The following is an 18,119-nucleotide window of genomic DNA, read 5'->3' as shown; positions in this document are numbered from 1 at the left end:
TGGCTAAAGTGTAAGACTTCAAGGACCCTTTTCCTGACCCTTTTGAAGTCAACAGGAAATTTTTCAACAGTACCAAGATTTTATGCCTAAAGTTGGTAGCTGTTAAATGAATTTGAGAAACTCTGCTCATATTAACAATCTGGTGGCACTCAGTTTAGTCAAATTCATGTATGTTTGTAGGATCAGGTTTTCTATGAGCCTGGTATTCATGTGAGTGTCCCATTTTCCTTTATTTCTGTTTAAGGAACATCTTACTAGAAGTTATCCTGATGAAGCAGGAAATCTGCATGGGAAGGATGGCATTTTAAGGTGACCTAATAAAAGGGGTGTGGCTCAAAAATAAACTTAAAACACCTTCCTCAGCTTGACCACTGCCCTTCACCTGTGATTTTGGTAGTCTTGGTGCAAGGCATTATTTTCCTGAGCAAAATATGGGGATAATAGTCACTTTCTCCTGAGAAATGTTGTAAGAACCATGGGACTAATATCTATTTAAAATGGGACTAAAATTCCATTTTCTTTTACCTGATTTTGTTTCAAGTAACTCCCAAGATAGCTCAATTTTTAAGAACATTAAAGAATTCCATTTATAGGTTTAACAGAGCTCTGTATAATCAGTATTCCCATATATAACCTAACTTTCTTTTGTTGCAAGGAAAATACACCCCCCTCTATTAAAGGAGAGAAATGTTAAAATTACATTTGACTCTCGGGGATTTTGAAGGACAGCTGACAAAAATTAGAAATACTCTTAACTGCTTAAATAGAAGAAATTGTGAATCAATAATGACTTCTTTATTCATTAGCATCTCTTACCCACTGCCTTCCATCTCCAGATGGAAGTGGCTGTTGAAGTGCAAAGTATGTAATAAATAATGTGTATTTCAATGTAGATCACTTGACAAATCATTAAAATACTGGCATCTCTAGGGAGGAAGATGCCTGCCACTTAAACAGGCACTTGATCAGTCTTACAGTAGATGTGAAGTGAAAGAGAGAAAAGATAAAGAAGGAAAAATAAGGGGTTTTTTGGCAATGATCAAAGCAATTTTAAGTGCACAGCTCCCTGTAAGTTTGATAATCACAATGAATGAGTGCCTCAATTTTTTTATCTTTACCCCCTCCATGCCTCACACTCCCCAAACAAGATTATGTCCGTATATGTGTCAGGGCAACAACTTACACCTTTTTCAGTGGGAAGAAATGCTGCTCTCTGAATCCATACTGTAATTCCATAGTCTCATGGGTTACCCTTGGTCTGTGATGCTGGTCCAGTTCCACCCTGTTCACTTTGTGCAGTCTAGTGAAGGCAAAAATCATGGAGACGTGGCTTGGACAGTCATAGTGCCTTGGGATGGAGAAACTTTTTTGTCCTTTTCTGATTTCTCAGTTTGCAGACATCCCAAAATGCATTAGATTATACAGGAAGTGAATCGCTGCTCTGGGGTGATCATATACCACGCAAACAAAATAGCATGTCACTGCTGTAGCAGTACTTTTAGGACACATTGGTGTGCTTCTGTACATTTATTTTTTTGTCTCCCAGAACATCTTCAGCTTGCTCACACCATTTTAAAAAATAAATTCACAGATACAAGCCTGTCCCCTCACATGGAAGCTTACTTGTTCAAGTTAGGCTGTACTGTACTGTTGTCAGCAGAGTCAAACACTCTTGGTGTTTTCAACCCATTTGAAAAGTTTTTACTTCTCTGTTGGACTGTCTAAAACGATACATGACAAAGTTTTTGGTCATGAATGGAAAGAAAAAATAAATTATCTGTGTTAACAGTGCAGCAGTAAAATAATACAGTCATGTTATAGTGGTACCTGTCAAGGACTGAGAGTATCAAAACTGCTCGAGAAAATATCTGTAAGTGTTAAACAGTGATTATCCCCAACTCCTATTTTTTTCTCTTGTCTCTCCCTTACACTAAAAAAAGTGGTTCAGCACTGGCTCTGTGCCCCATTAGATTAGAGTTCAAGACATTAATCTTTTCCTCAGGCTTTCTTTCATATGTTAAACTAGTTTCTTCACATATTTTTAAGACATATATTTGGGTGGATTTTTTTCCTCAGATCAGAAACATGCTTTGATATATTACAGCAACAATAAAACTATAAAAACCTAACTAACTCTTCATCATTATTATGGGCCTAGTAATGTGTATTACCCCCCAATTTTATTGGTATCTGTCCAAGACTGAAGCATAACTTAATATAAGCTTCACCCTGCTTCACTCTGGCGTGCCATAATCTGGTGAAAATTAAATTGTATGGAATCCAGGTCCTATGCCATTTAACTTACAGAGCATTTTATTTCAGCTGTCTTTTGAACAGTTCCCAGGCTAGTTCATTACGACTGCTTCTTACAACTGCTCATGTTCCTTCTGGTAATGTATTCTGCAAAGCCTTCCACATATCATGGAAATCTAAAGTTTCAGTTCCCTCTGAGGCCAACATCTGTTTGTGCAATATTGCAGTAAAAGTATAGCTGTATTTTCCTTGTGTTAAGAAAGTATGGGTGAACAGGGCTTGATCAAGCAAAATAATAAAATACTTGCTTAAAAAAGAGACAAGTAACAAAGCAACAAAGAAATCATGAGTGATGGGTCAGGTCTCCTACTCTGACCAAGGAGTCCTGTGTGTGGCCTTTCCCAAGTCATTAATTGGACTTTATCTTATTTCAAAGCCTTTGAATAAAAAGTTTGTTCTGTTTTACTTACTGTAAAATTAGATGTGTGCTTTCACAGGCATATTCTGGAAAAGATACTTTTTGTTTCTAGCACTGAAAAAGAGTCAGCTCTTCAGATTTCAGCTTTCAGTATTACATAGTTTGTCAAGGGTTTTGCTGCCACACTGCCCACAGCTATCTGTGGCTTACAAAGTCTGCAAAGCACATTTCCCCCAGGGAGTGACTTCTCCAATGGCAAAACCCACAAAATGTCATCAGAGCAACACATGCATAATGTAACTTGTGAAAGGCAAAGCTTGGAAAGGAGTGATTCTTATTATTTATCAGGGTTTGTGATATATTGAAATGGGTGTAATAGGCAGCAAGAGCAGCACCCTGGCCTGTTCTGTCCCTCTCCAAGTTTCCTTAAGATCAATACTGAAGTTGCAAAGACAGTTTGAGGCAAAGAGCACAGTGTTCATTCACAGTTTTAGTGTTCTGCCATTCATAAACTGCAACAGAAAGGAGGAAAATAGGTGTTGGAGGGGAAAGAGAATTAGCTGGCAATAAAGACAGCCATCACTGGCAAAGGGAGAGTGTGGATGTAATAAAAAATAGAAACCTTCTGTGTCACCAGTGCCCTGAGATCAGCTGTCCTTGGTGGTGCGTATTGATCTGTGTGGGGTGTGCTTGTGTGGTAGTGAGGTTGTGTCTCCTCTGCCCACCTCAGGTGCTGTAAGAACAATCTGAGGTGTCACAGCAACTTGAAGTCTCCTCTGCTGTTACAATTTGATGTTGCCAGTAAGCCCCAATACAATATACTGGACAGAAAACAGGATTCAGCTGCATCATGATTGTATAAAAAGCAGATTTAAGCAATGTGAAAAGGATTCTTTTATAGCCTTATTAATAGTGAAGGGGAAAGGAAATTGGATAATAGTTCTAGAAGTCTCTTGTAACTGAGGCAGTTACAAGGAAGGACAAAATCTTTCCTTATGACCACTGCAGTTGAAAATATGGGCTTCTTTATCAGGCTCTGAGTAGGTCTTACAGTTAGTATCATTTTGCTTCCAAAGTCAAATCCTTTCCAATTCTTCTGATCTGAAAAGTAAGCATTTACTATTAAATAACATTTCTCAGTCCCACCATGCAGCAGCATAACATCTTCAGCCATTCAAAGCAAATTGCATTTCTCTAGGTGCTTATTCAGTAGTCTGACTAGACTTCAATAACTTTGAATTTCCTTTTTTTTTACTAACTGTAGGTTCTCATCAAAGTGTTGGATAACAACGATAACGGCCCGGAATTCTCTCAGCCAAGTTACGATGTCACCATTTCAGAGGACATCCTCCCTGATACTGAAATTCTGCAAATTGAAGCTATAGACAGAGATGAAAAGCATAAGCTGAGCTACACCATTCACAGCAGCATCGATACAGTCAGCATGAGGAAGTTCAGAATTGATCCCAACACCGGGGTTCTCTACACGGCTGAGAGATTAGACCACGAAGCTCAAGATAAGCACATCCTTAATGTCATGGTAAGAATGCAATATTCCCTTGGGTCTGGCCACAGTCATGGCTGCTTCAGGTACAGACATGGAGTAGTCTTCACTTGAGCAAAGGACTCAGTGCAGTGAGTAGCCACTAATTTAATCTTACCTGCCCTGCTGTGTGTTTATTTCACAGTTTTTATTTCAGCTTTTTGGGAAATTTTATTGTGAATTCATTGTATGGAATGTGATATGATTCTCTATCTCAAGGGAGAGCAAGCAGGAAATTATTTAATCTCTTGGCATCTGGTCCTCTCCTTCAAGGTAATTTTCATAGTTTCTGAAGTGAGGCTGAAAGTTATTTGAGAAGTTATTCACAGGGAGATAACTGCTTTCTTGCCATGGAGAATGCTACAGCCTTTCTGAATACAAGCTTCATTTATAGCTTACTTTTATGGACTTATTTCAGTACATAAACTGTTGATATACAAAATAGCTTTCTTTTATCGACATTTCCAAATCTTTGGGTATGCAGAAGAAAGTTAATTACCAAGTTTTGCTTGGTGTGCCTGGACTACAGAACATAAATCTGTCTGTTTTCAAGTGGAGATTGTATATCATGGACATTTTTGTTTTAATTAAAAAAACAAACAGAAGACAACCAGCAAAAAATACCCAAACAACAAATAACATTGTGTTAGTTTAAACATTGTAGTCCACTACTTTCTTTAATCACTTAAGACTTCTGCAGCAGATGCCCTCTAAGGAACTGCTCATGGTGTGTTAGGTCCAGGGGAAGCTTTGGCAGGGCACCCTAGAATGCAAAAAGCTGCTGTGAAATGCAGAAAGATCAAGCTGAGTGTGGTCTCCACTCACAGAGTAAAATATTGCAAGTCCTTTGACGAGCAGACTGAGAAATAGCTATAAACTGAGTCACAGAAACACTTGGCTAAGAGAGGTAATTCCCTGGTGCTTGGTTTTGATCTTCACCTTATACAACAGGTCTTTTCCTCTGTTTACGAAGAACTAAAATGTTGGGGAGATAGCGGTGGCAGGATTATCAGTGAAGTAGTGCTGAGGTATTTTGGATGGGGTTGAGACAGGTGTGGTAATTTACATCTCTGTTGACAGCTACCAGCACTTCATAAAGCAATTCCTGCTCTATTTACTGTTCACATGATCATCTACGTGTATAATCATGAAGTAGTCCATTGTCAGCTACAAGCACTAGACTGACATGCCTATATGCTGTAAAGAAGGCAGTGGCAAGAAAAAGGCATGACCTTTCAGCAAGTAGTAAAAAAAAAAAAAAAAGAATTTCTTGTGAACCTCAACCCAAATTTAAGTTGCCACTTCAGAAATTCATGTCATGATGGTTAGCTGCAATGCATTTTTTCACAAGAGAAAAAAAAAAGTCGCTAAGCTCCTTCCTGTTTCTCTGATTTTAGTATCTGCTATCCCATGTGTGAATGTATTTCTGGCTGTTCTTTGGGACAAATGGATTTTTTTACTACCTTGTATTAAATGAAACTGAAAGTAGTATTCACACTCAGATGAGTAATATTTGTGAAGTTTTGCTAGATGACTGTCAAATTGTGTGTTATGAACTTGTTCTATAGGTTCGAGATCAAGAATTCCCTTACAGAAGAAACCTGGCCAGAGTCATCATAAATGTGGAAGACTCCAATGACCACAGTCCCTACTTCACCAGCCCATTGTATGAAGCCTCAGTGTTTGAATCAGCAGCAGTTGGCTCAGCAGTGTTGCAGGTCACGGCTCTGGACAAAGACAAAGGAGAAAATGCAGAGCTTATCTATACTATTGAAGCAGGTTAGGACAGAGGCCAAAAATGAAGTACCATGAATTGTGCCAGACACAGAACAGTGATGTGATGGTGATCTGTCTTGACACACAGTTCAGCTTCTTTGGTCTACTTTCTCCTGTACAGATGGGCAAAGGAGTTGTTTCATTGGGGTTTTTTTTAATTCTTTTTTTTGACACTACTGTACTCAAAACCTGTCAGAACAAACTCATTCTGGAATTGGTTGCCTCTGAGAGGTTATGGAGTCTCCTCTGGAGACATTCAGAACCCCACAGGATCCTGTGCAGCCTAGGTGAACCTGCCTTAGCAGGAAGGTTGGACCAGATGCTCTCCAGTGGTCCCTTTCCATCCCAGCCGTTCTGTTATTCTGTGACTGAGTCATTTTCAACAGATGGCTACAGAGCCTGCTACCTCTGAGTCATTGGGTCAAAGCCATCACGGAAGACAGTTGCTCAAAACTGCAGCCAGTGACTTGTTTTCAGGGTTCTGTTTTCAGACTAGTGTACAGTGGATCCTCCATAAAAAAATGCCAAAACAGCTGTTATGTCCTGACATCTTTGCCAGTATTCAGACCACAGGAGCACAGAAGCTAAGAACAGGACTATGCTAAAACTTCTGCCAGAGCATTTTAATGGCACAAGGTCTCTTGAAACTAACTAACTAACTAACTAACTAACTAACTAACTAACTAACTAACTATCTGATACCAGATAAAAATTACTTTTGCTGTTAAACTGTGGATATTTACATTCAGCACACAGTCTGTACCAGCAAAAGCATTCTTCTTCAGGTGCAACAGCACACTAGTAAAACATTTGCATTATCACTGACATACATGCAAGTGAATTTAAGTTTCTCTGGGTCACATGAATCAGAAGAATTATCTTTGAGATAAACCATTGACAGATATATAAGAGGGGGGTGCCTGGAAAAAGAGAGAAAGAATTAGAAATTTGTAACCTTAGCATTTTGTAATGTTTCATTTCTGCTTAAAGAGCTTGATTCATAGTATGAATCTTTCCACTGTAATACTAGCAAAACTTGAAACTTATATTGCCATAAAAAGAAGTTACAGGTACTTCAGATTGCACTCACATTAGGCAGATCACAAGCCTTTCTTGGCATTAGTGTCTCATCCTACTGCATCATTATTTATCCCTATATTATAAAGACTTGTTACTGGCTAGGATAGCTTATGTCAATTAGGAACAGGCTAAGAGACAAATAACTAATGAAACAAGAGTATCTACACTGTCTCATACTGATTTAGCTTCATATCATTCAAACTCACACCTTAAATTAAGATGATATAACCTGAAGTTTAGAGAAGGCCCAAGGAACATTTTTTCTGTCATTACCTTGTATGCTCTGTGGAAGGAGATTACCTTCAGCAAACCAGCACGTGAAATCTTTTGCAGCTGAAAGTGCTGAACTTAGAATGAGGAAGATGTTAGCACTCCAAATAATTCCTTTATGCCCTGCATTTGGTCTGAGCAGTTATTTCTCAGTATTCTCCAGTGGTCTTTAACTTAAATTAGAGGTAATCTTACACGTGCCCAGACAGGACAGCGCTGTGCCTTATGGAACAAATTCTGAGCCCACTGGATCAGGTTTTTGGGGCAGTGTTTTTCAAGATTATTTCCAGCTTTTTCTTGACACCTTATTACTATTATGTGTTCCAAATCGTCTGGAGGTGCCACCATAATGTAAAGAGCATCCTGACATCTAAGGACTGTAGTTCCCATTACACTGGTAATAGAATCCTACATGATGCAGACAGAAAAATACTGTGATTAGAAAAGATGCTTTAGCTATTAGATGATTTCTAGAGACTCTCTTTTTCATTACAGCCTGTTTATGTTTCCTCATGAGCTCTCTCTGCAATGTCAGACCTCAGGCTTCCATTTACTCACACTCCAGGCCTCACACTCCTCCAGTTTCATTATTCACAGATGTCCCAATCTCAGATGCATCAAAATTCAGTATTCTGCTGCTGTAGTTTCTATGATCCATAAAACGTGCAGTTGAGGATATTGATTTTAACTGCAGAATTCAGGATTGTACACAGCCCTCTGATTCAGGGGAATTACTCACCTTACCTTACATTGCTCTGCAGAGAGCAATTGGTAAAGAAAGTAGTTTTTGTGTAATTTCATAAGAAATTCCTAAAGGAGAAGAACCAGCTCTGGCCTTGCAGGAGACATTCAGTGGCTCAAAATTATTCGTATTAGCAAGCACTGACAAAATAACAGCAGCGGCATTTGTAGTGTCTGTAAATGTGACAGATAACCGTGATTTTTATGAGAATTTGTAGCTCTGGAAGAATCTCACCTCCTGGGTGAATAGCACAATTCTTCGTTTAGCTAGCAGAGTAAACTTTACTGATCTGAAAGGAAGAATATAAACAGAAAGCCACTATCAGTATTGAACTACATAGAGTAGTATGTAGCTTAAATTAGCCTCCAGAATTTACAACAGGTAGTGAATCATATCTTAAAAATAGTTCACATTACCTCACTTCATTTAGGATTCCATGCATTTGGCATTCCAGCTGCAACTTACACATTTACTGCTCTGTGCACAATACCTGTAACAATTGCTATTAAAAAAACAACCCTCTTTTGTATCACCTGAGATATATTTCTCTCCCAGCCTTGATTGGATGCTTGACTGTAGATTGGAAACATTTCTGGATTTTAAGAATTAATTACAATAGAGGAAACATGGTATAGTGACTGAAATCACTGTAACTCAGTATAAGCTTTTTGCATTTAGAATCAAATTCAGAAAAAGAGTCTGTATGCTTATATATGCCATATATATATGTAGCAAGCACTCAGTAAAACAGAAAAATAAGGATTGCCAATTAAAGATGATTTCTAATTACAGGGTAAGAATACATACAGAAAGTTTTGAATGTGTCTTGCTGAAGAAGAGATTGGCAAAATGACCAGAAAGAAATAAAGGCCCCCAAAAAGTTCTCTGATCCAAACTTACTGTTTTCACCTTTATGCAGTCAGTGATATCTGTGCTTTCACATTGTAACAGGCATTTCATGACATTTTCTGCTAAATCTCATTCATCTGCATTCATCCTCCTCAGAGATCATATGATAAACCTTCATGCCACAAGACACTTGAATCTCTTTTCTATGCTATTTGCTCTATTTTATTTTTTCTAAATGCCACTTTAACCTTTTTATATTCAGTTCTTTGAGTCTTGAACTACTGTAATCTCCTGTATGGTTTCTTAATATCCCATTCAATTAGGAGCCTGAGTTGTTATCCATTAGTCATGTAATTGGCTTGTTAGCCTCTGATCTCATTTCTTTGCCTTAGGTGTACATGTATTTGACTAATTTCTGTAATTTAGGGATGCATTTTCTTACTTCAGTAGGAGTAAAGTACATGCAGTTCTTGCTCAGAGGCTGGTACTGAGAATCAAGGTAGAGGTAGCAACACCTGAGTTTCTGATGCTTTGAATACCTATACCATCTACTGAGCTCTCTAGGAGAAAAATAGTCTGGAAAGGCCTTTAGAATACTTCAAGATTGGGGTTTTCTTGGGGTTTTTTTAAGTAACTGCCTTTAAAAATGCAACTTGTTGCTCCTGGTTTAAGTTATCATCAAGTGAGTGTTTAATTTCTAATCTCATTCCAATATTTTTGTTTTAGGAAACACAGGAAACACATTCAAGATTGAACCAGTTTTAGGCATCATTACATTACTCAAGGAGCCAGACTTAACCACAATGGGACAGTTTGTTTTGTCAGTCAAAGTGACTGATCAAGGTTCTCCAGCGCTGTCTGCAACAGCGATTGTGCGGATATCTGTGACAATGGCCGATAACTCTCACCCTAAGTTCACTCTAAAAGAATACCAAGCAGAGGTTAATGAAAATGTGGATATTGGTACTTCTGTCATTTCTCTTGCTGCAATCAGTCAGTCCACGTTAGTTTACGAGGTTAAAGATGGCAATGTTGATGGAGTCTTCACTATAAACCCGTATTCTGGAGTGATCACCAGTCAAAAGGCCCTTGATTATGAACGTGCTTCCTCCTATCAGCTCATTGTACAGGCAACAAATATGGCAGGCATGGCATCAAATGCCACTGTGAACATTCAGATTGTTGATGAAAATGATAACCCTCCAGTTTTTCTCTTCTCTCAGTACTCGGGCAGCATAAGCGAAGCTGCTCCTGTGAACAGCGTGGTCCGGAGTGCAAATAACAGTCCCCTTGTGATACGTGCCACCGACGCTGACAGCAACCAGAACGCTTTGCTTGTCTACCAGATTGTTGAATCCACTGCAAAAAAGTATTTCACGGTAGATTCCAGCACAGGTGCAATCAGAACAATTGCAAACTTAGACCATGAAACGATAGCCCACTTCCATTTCCATGTTCACGTTAGAGACAGTGGGAATCCCCAGCTTACTGCAGAGAGCCCAGTTGAAGTGACCATTGAGGTAACTGATGTCAATGACAACCCACCAGTCTTCAGCCAGGCTGTATTTGAGACAGTCTTGCTCCTGCCCACATACATTGGTGTTGAGGTTCTCAAAGTCAAAGCTTCAGACCCTGATTCAGAGATCCCTCCAGAACTAACATTTAGTATAATTGAAGGCAATATGGACCATTTTTTAATTGACTCAAGCACAGGGGTACTCACCATTAAAAACAATAGTCTCTCCAAAGACCATTATATGCTAATAGTAAGAGTATCTGATGGGAAATTTTACAGCACTGCTATGGTGACAATAACGGTAAAAGAAGCTATGGATAGTGGACTCCATTTCACACAAAATTTTTATTCCACTTCGATCTCAGAAAATAGCACCAATATCACAAAGATTGCTGTGGTGAATGCTGTTGGCAACCGCCTCAATGAGCCTTTGAAATACAGCATATTAAACCCAGGAAACAAATTTAAGATCAAATCCACCTCAGGAGTCATTCAGACCACTGGTATCCCCTTCGACCGAGAGGAGCAGGAGCTGTATGAGTTGGTGGTGGAAGCAAGCCGTGAGCTAGATCACCTCCGTGTCGCTCGAGTGGTGGTGAGAGTTTACATTGAGGACATAAATGACAATGCCCCGGTGTTTGTAGGGCTTCCATACTACGCTGCTGTGCAGGTCGATGCTGAACCTGGTACCCTGATATATCGAGTGACAGCTATTGATAAAGACAAGGGTGACAATGGTGAGGTGTCATACCTGTTGAAGGAAGACTATGGACATTTTGAAATTGATAGAGGATCTGGTAGCGTCACTTTAAAAGAAGCCTTCAATACTGATTTGTCTAATATAGAGTACTTGGTCGTCATTCTTGCCAAAGATGGTGGTAACCCATCGTTGTCTGCGTCGGTAGAGCTACCCATTACGATTGTTAACAAAGCAATGCCTGTGTTTGACAAGCCCTTCTATACAGCTTCCGTGAATGAAGATGTAGAAATGCACATGCCAATTTTAAGCATAAATGCAACCAGTCCAGAAGGCCAGGGTATCATTTATATCATTGTTGATGGAGATCCCTACAACCAGTTTAATATCGACTTTGATACTGGAGTTCTGAGTGTCGTCAGCCCACTGGACTATGAAATAAATTCTCTTTTCAAGCTGATGGTGCGAGCCAGCGATGCTCTCACTGGCGCTCGCGCTGAGGTAACTGTGGACTTGATTGTTAATGATGTTAATGATAATCCTCCAGTTTTTGATCAGTCAGCTTATAATGCTACTCTGTCCGAAGCTTCTTTGATTGGAACTCCTGTACTGCAGGTTGTTGCTACTGATGCTGACTCTGACAATAACAAGATTGTACAATATCAGATAGTCCAGGACACCTTTAACAGCACTGACTATTTCCATATAGACAGCAGCAGTGGCCTAATTTTGACAGCCCGGATGCTGGATCATGAACTCATACAGCAGTGCAGCTTGAAAGTCAGAGCAACCGATAATGGGTTCCCACCTCTGAGCAGTGAGGTTCTCGTTAGTATCTCAATAACAGATATGAATGACAACCCTCCAGTTTTCAACCAGTTAATATATGAATCATATGTGAGCGAACTGGCACCTCGGGGTCATTTTGTGACTTGTGTCCAAGCTTCTGATGCCGACAGCTCTGATTTTGACAGGCTGGAGTACAGCATCCTATCAGGAAATGATCGGACCAGTTTCATTATGGACAGCAAGAGTGGTGTTATCACCCTTTCCAACCATCGCAAGCAGAGGATGGAGCCCATGTACAGCCTAAACGTCTCTGTGTCAGACGGGCTGTTCACCAGCACAGCTCAGGTGCACATACAGATCCTTGGGGCCAACCTCTACAGCCCTGTGTTTTCACAGAGCATTTATGTTGCAGAGGTTAGAGAAAACGCTGCTCCTGGAACGAAGGTAATCCACGTGAAGGCAACCGACGGGGATTCCGGTGTATATGGCCAGATCAGCTACTCCATAATAAATGACTTCGCCAAGGACCGATTCTTGATTGATGCAAATGGGCAGATTCTGACAACTGAGAGGTTAGACCGTGAGAACCCGCTGGAACGTGATATCGATATATTCTTGAGAGCCCTTGATGGAGGTGGCAGGACTACATTTTGCACTGTGAGAGTGATAGTAGTGGATGAGAATGACAATGCTCCCAAATTTATGACAGTCGAATACAGAGCAAGTGTCAAAGCAGATGTTGGGAAGGGTTACTTGGTGACCCAAGTGCAAGCAGTAGATCTAGATGATGGAGCCAATGCCAGAATTACCTATTCTCTGTATAGCGAAGCCTCAGTTTCAATAGCTCATCTGCTTGAAATAGATCCAGATAATGGATGGATGGTCACCAAGGGTAGCTTTAACCACCTGAAAAGCACTGTTCTGTCATTCTTTGTCAAAGCAGTTGATGGTGGCATTCCTGTAAAACATTCCCTCATTCCTGTCTACATCCATGTTTTACCGCCAGAAACCATTTTGCCTTCTTTTTCTCAACCCCAGTATTCTTTCACCGTGGCAGAAGACACACTCATAGGCAGTACTATTGACATTCTGCATGTTTTGCCCAATCAAGGTGCTTTGTATAGTACAGTTAATGGTGAGCTACCTGAAAACAACAAAGATGGGGTTTTCATCATAGAGAAAGAAACAGGGCTTATAAAATTGGATAAGAGACTTGACCACGAAGTAAATCCCGCCTTCCACTTCAAAGTTGCAGCCACAATTCAGTTAGACAAAGTAGACATTGTGCTGACTGTGGATGTGGAGGTGAAGGTGTTGGATGTAAATGACAACAAGCCTGTGTTTGAAACAGCTAACTATGATGCTATAATAATGGAAGGGATGCCCATAGGAACAAAACTTATGCAAGTCAAAGCGGTTGATGCAGACTCAAGTGCGAATGGGCAGGTCATGTACACGCTTGCAGTGGAATCGGAGCTGCAGAAGATCACAGAAGCATTCACCATTGATAGCAACAGTGGCTGGATCAGTACACTGAAGGATCTGGACCACGAGAAGGATTCTGCTTTCACCTTTGCAGTTGTGGCCTCAGATCTGGGGGAAGCTTTGTCCTTGTCCTCAACCACCTTGGTCTCAGTCACTGTGACAGATATAAACGATAATGCACCCGTCTTTGAGCACGAGGTGTACAGAGGGTCAGTGAAGGAGAGTGACCCTCCAGGGGAAGTTGTGGCTGTTCTTAGCACCTGGGATGAAGACACATCTGATGTCAATCGGCAGGTTAGCTACCATATTACAGGTGAGAAACAGCTTGCATGCTTTCTTCCCATTACCAGCTTAGTGAAGAACTGTGCATGTGTCCAGTTTTAGGTGAATATTTAGCAGGGTTTCAGCTAAATTATCACTGTGAATGAGCCAGTTACATTCCTTTTTATTTTTTTTTGACAGCATTTGCAGAAAAGCTGTAAAGAGGTGATGTGTGTGTGTGTCTGTCTTTATGTGTGTTACTCTCAATTTTCCATTTTGCACAGATTTGCTTCAGTGCAATGTAGTATAGCCATCAACCCATCATAATTGATATGTCAGCTTGAAAACCATCATGACTTAATGTTTCAAACAAGGGAAAAGGAAAATTTTCTTCTTACAGAGAAAATCCTTTTACTTCCAAGCATTTAATTTTTTTTTTTAAAATAACATTTTTCTTTTTGAGATAGGAAAGTAGATGCCAGAGCCATTTTGAAATACCACTATTTGGAATGGGGTGGAGGTGGGGGCACAAATGAATTTTACATTATGGAGTGAGGGGATGCCATTTCTTATTAGCACAGATTTCTGGCCAGGGAAATAGTAATATACTTAGAACCACCGGTTAGCTGCCATGCATTGTTATATACAGCATAATAACATGATTACATTACTAATACATTTTTCAAAGCATGGTAATGCTGTTCTTTCCTATTGTGTAATATTTATTATCATTCTTTTTTCCTAGATTCAGCCTGGCTTTGTGTAAGTACATTATGAGTGATGGGTGCTGCAGTTATTTTTCTCATTCCATCTTGCATTGTCCAATAGATTTTGTTAAGGAACAAATTTTTCACTCCCCCCAACCTTAGCAATTCAAGAGCTAGTATTAACTACCTAGTAATAACCAAATTATTGGAAAAATTCACATTTTTCTCACTAGATGGGATTCAACATATACAAGACTGCATGTAGGAAGCAGGCTGTGGGCGAAAATTACTTAACTAATGGGAAAACAGTTTTTGTATTTTGCTCTGGAGGATAAGGCTCCTACCCCTTTGTTAGCTATCAAAATGGAAGTGGCTGTGGGATGGTGTGTAGGGAGAGATGTGACACTCCAGTTAGCCACAGACTGCCTGTGTTACACATCACAAGTAGCATCCTTTTCAAAGCAACCAGAAATTTGTTGATTAATTGTAACTTGAAATTTTGGATTCACTTTAAAGGTTTGTAAAGACTATGTGTTTACAGTGTAATGTGTTGTAGGATATTAGAAATAGGGGCAAAAGTAGTCCTGTGTGTAAATGTCAGTATTTAGAGGCTCTGGGCAAGGTGCATTAGCTGCCAGTAGCCCATTTCCCACATCTGTAAATCAGTAGTGCCTCATAATAGAGATTTTGGGATATTTGAAGTAGCAGTGTAGAAAGGACTATGGGAAATGAAAACCCTTAGGTTTGTAACAAAGATATGTTAGTGTGCTGTGATCTTTGGCTTTGTTGTGAAGTCTGGCAGTCATCTCTTACAATGAATTATGTCTTTCATAGTTACATAGTTACATTGTGTTTTTTCTTCACATACCTGTGCTGTTAATTTAGTAAAAACTGGACTTTTGAATAATAACTGTCAGTTTTGACTCATAGATCATTCTGTACCTTGGTTTCTGTCACAGTTCAAAATATGACAGGTATTTTGCTGCTCTGTTAGCTTCTGAAAACATTAGATTTCAAAGCCCAAAACTTTCTCAATGTACAATTACTAAAGCACATGGGCTCAGAAATTCCACTTTCTTTGAATATATCATTTGAGCTTGGGAAATGCGCAAGGAGAAATTAGGTTCTTTTGATTAAAATGTCAAAACATGTTAAAATACAGTTTTACTCACAAAATAATCTATTCACACTTTACCTCAAGTTGATCTCAGGAAGTGGGCTTGAGTATTTCATGGAATCAAATTAGCTAGATGATTATTCAAAAGCTGTGGCTTTCTGGAGGCATTTTGATTCATAGAAACTTCTGTGAATACAGCAAACTCTAAGTAAAAACAGTACATTAATAAAAAGGAAGAAGAAAAAAAATTATGGGACTGTCATGTGGATCCACCAAAAACAGCTTTGTGAAAAGGCATCTGCAGTAAAGTAGCACATAGAAGATAGAGAGATACAGAGAGGGAGAGAGAGAGAGAGAGAGAAAGAGAGAGAGAAAGGAAGGAAGGAAGGAAGGAAGGAAGGAAGGAAGGAAGGAAGGAAGGAAGGAAGGAAGGAAGGAAGGAAGGAAGGAAGGAAGGAAGGAAGGAAGGAAGGAAGGAAGGAAGGAAGGAAGGAAGGAAGGAAGGAAGGAAGGAAGGAAGGAAGGAAGGAAGGAAGGAAGGAAGGAAGGAAGGAAGGAAGGAAGGAAGGAAGGAAGGAAGGAAGGAAGGAAGGAAGGAAGGAAGGAAGGAAGGAAGGAAGGAAGGAAGGAAGGAAGGAAATCTCATTATTTAGAAGATAAGAGATAATCATTCTGGGGCAAATGTGATCACTGAAGAGGCTTTTGTGCTCTTTTGAGAAATACAAATGCCTATTGCACTTTTCTAGTCAATCTTGAAAAGGAGTAGATACATTTGGGTGGATAAATCTGCTTGGATTTCTTCAGTTTATGATTGTTTTCCATGATTACTGGCAAGTAGTTGCCATTGTTGAATCCACCTTCATTTGCATTTGATGGCAAGGGGAAAAAATTTAGCACTTACTCTTTGTTATTTGTAGTTTAGTAGCAGCTGGAGATGTTCACAAAACAAAAGCACTATACATAAATCTTAATAGAAAATCAATAGGAAGGGCAGATGACACAAATGCACTTAGGAAGCACTGTCGTTTTCTTTTGAAGGCTCATTTGAGATCATTGCCTATATCATTTGAGGCAGTTTGTCTAAAACCAGGGCTCTTCTGATATATAGCCAACCCACACCCAGCCAAATATTACTGAGATTTAGGAGTGGCAAGCCATGAAAACCCACCAGAAAAATGTCAGCTGCCAAGGCATTGGTACAGTAAAGTGTTTTGTGTTCCTCAGTGAGGTTAATTAGGCTTCATCAGGTACATAAAGCTAGGGAGTCAATAGTCTTTAAGCTTGGTTCAGCAGAATACAAGGAAGATGGACAGTGTGTTTTGGAAGAAAGAAGTTGTATACACTAGGTTATTTGCTGGGTTGATTACCCAGTATGAGCAAAGGTCTAGCTTTTGTCAGTTTTTGTCATATATTTGAGATACTGGGATTCTGGAGAAATTGATATTTCAGTGTTTGGGAAGGCCTTGTGTTGCCAGATGAAGAACAGTTTCTGCAATTTTATGGTAGTAAAGCTAAGAGGATTGGATTTATCATTTCAGAAGCTCAATAAACATGCAGCATCTTAAACTGGAAGTGGAGGATAAACCTATTGATTTTGTGTGATGCAAATGCCTGGAGTTCTAACTGGGAATTGAAAGTACCTAAATAAATGCATAAATGTAAGACAGAAGCTAAATAAATAAGTTAGTAAATATTCAGTTCCCCCTCCCATATGGGGGCATTGCAGTGAAAACTGATACTGTTGGCTTCTAGTTTCCCATTCCCTTTTAGCTGCTATAATGGCCTCTGTGTGTGCTTTAGTAATGATGTGTGTCAGGATTTGTTTATTTTGGATCACTGTGTCTCTGCATTTCATTTGTATCTGGCTGTTTTCTTTCTTTACTTAAACTTGAGCTTGATTTGGCTTTGTACTATTTGCTGACTAGGGAGGGAGGGAGAGCATTATTTAAACTTCAAGTAACAAAAGATAAAAGATACTGCTGATTCTTTCAGCCTCAAAGCCTTTCTAAAAAGTTACTGGAGTGTTTTTTGTAGCTAGCACTTCACTGTTGTGACATTCAAAGTAGAACATAAGAAAACTGCCAAAAGATTTTAAAGAATCCATTAATACATGTAGTCAGGAGGCTTCCGTTTAGAAAAGCTACATTATTCAGAGTGAAAAACTAATTAATTAGAATGCCCCTAGGAAACTGAATCTGCTTGCATATATTAGTGAAAAAGTTAATTAATCACTGCAGAACGAGATCTGCATCAAGACATATGTATAAGTACTAGGGAATGATTTCCTGGGCCACAGTGTGCATTTTTTTGCCTTTCTATTTTTAAGAATGTTTTCTGGTGGTGTTTTTAGTTTTATATCTCATTATTTTACTTACACTTTATAGTTCACCTTTGCTCTCTGTCAGAAAAGTATAGAGCCAGTCCTGAGAAGCAAAAAAAAGAAACAAAAGTGCTAATGAAAAAGACATGCAGATAAACCCTATTCCTGCTTCTTGCACAGGTTTCTTGGTCATTCAGACTGAATCTTTTCTAGTGGAGTAAAGGAGAGGAAAAGAAATCCCAAGGACCATTTTTTAATACATATTCCCCAAATTCCTAGGTATGATTTAAAAGCCT

At 39.4% G+C, this 18,119-nt stretch overlaps 1 protein-coding gene across 1 annotated transcript in view; it reads left to right on the top strand.

Moving 5' to 3' along the window:
- The window catches only part of FAT3 (FAT atypical cadherin 3), a 394,564-nt gene that overhangs the window by 306,767 nt on the left and 69,678 nt on the right, over positions 1-18,119 (top strand). The window contains exons 8-10 of the mRNA XM_086882161.1: positions 3,936-4,211; positions 5,783-5,993; positions 9,658-13,731. Of these exons, the coding sequence (XP_086738287.1) occupies positions 3,936-4,211; positions 5,783-5,993; positions 9,658-13,731 (4,561 nt within the window). The remainder of the gene's footprint in view (positions 1-3,935; positions 4,212-5,782; positions 5,994-9,657; positions 13,732-18,119) is intronic.

Source organism: Cyanistes caeruleus, chromosome 3 (assembly GCF_971803275.1).
Source record: "Cyanistes caeruleus chromosome 3, bCyaCae1.hap1.1, whole genome shotgun sequence".
Taxonomy (NCBI): Eukaryota; Metazoa; Chordata; class Aves; order Passeriformes; family Paridae; genus Cyanistes; species Cyanistes caeruleus.
This window is presented reverse-complemented; position numbering and strand designations above follow the sequence as displayed.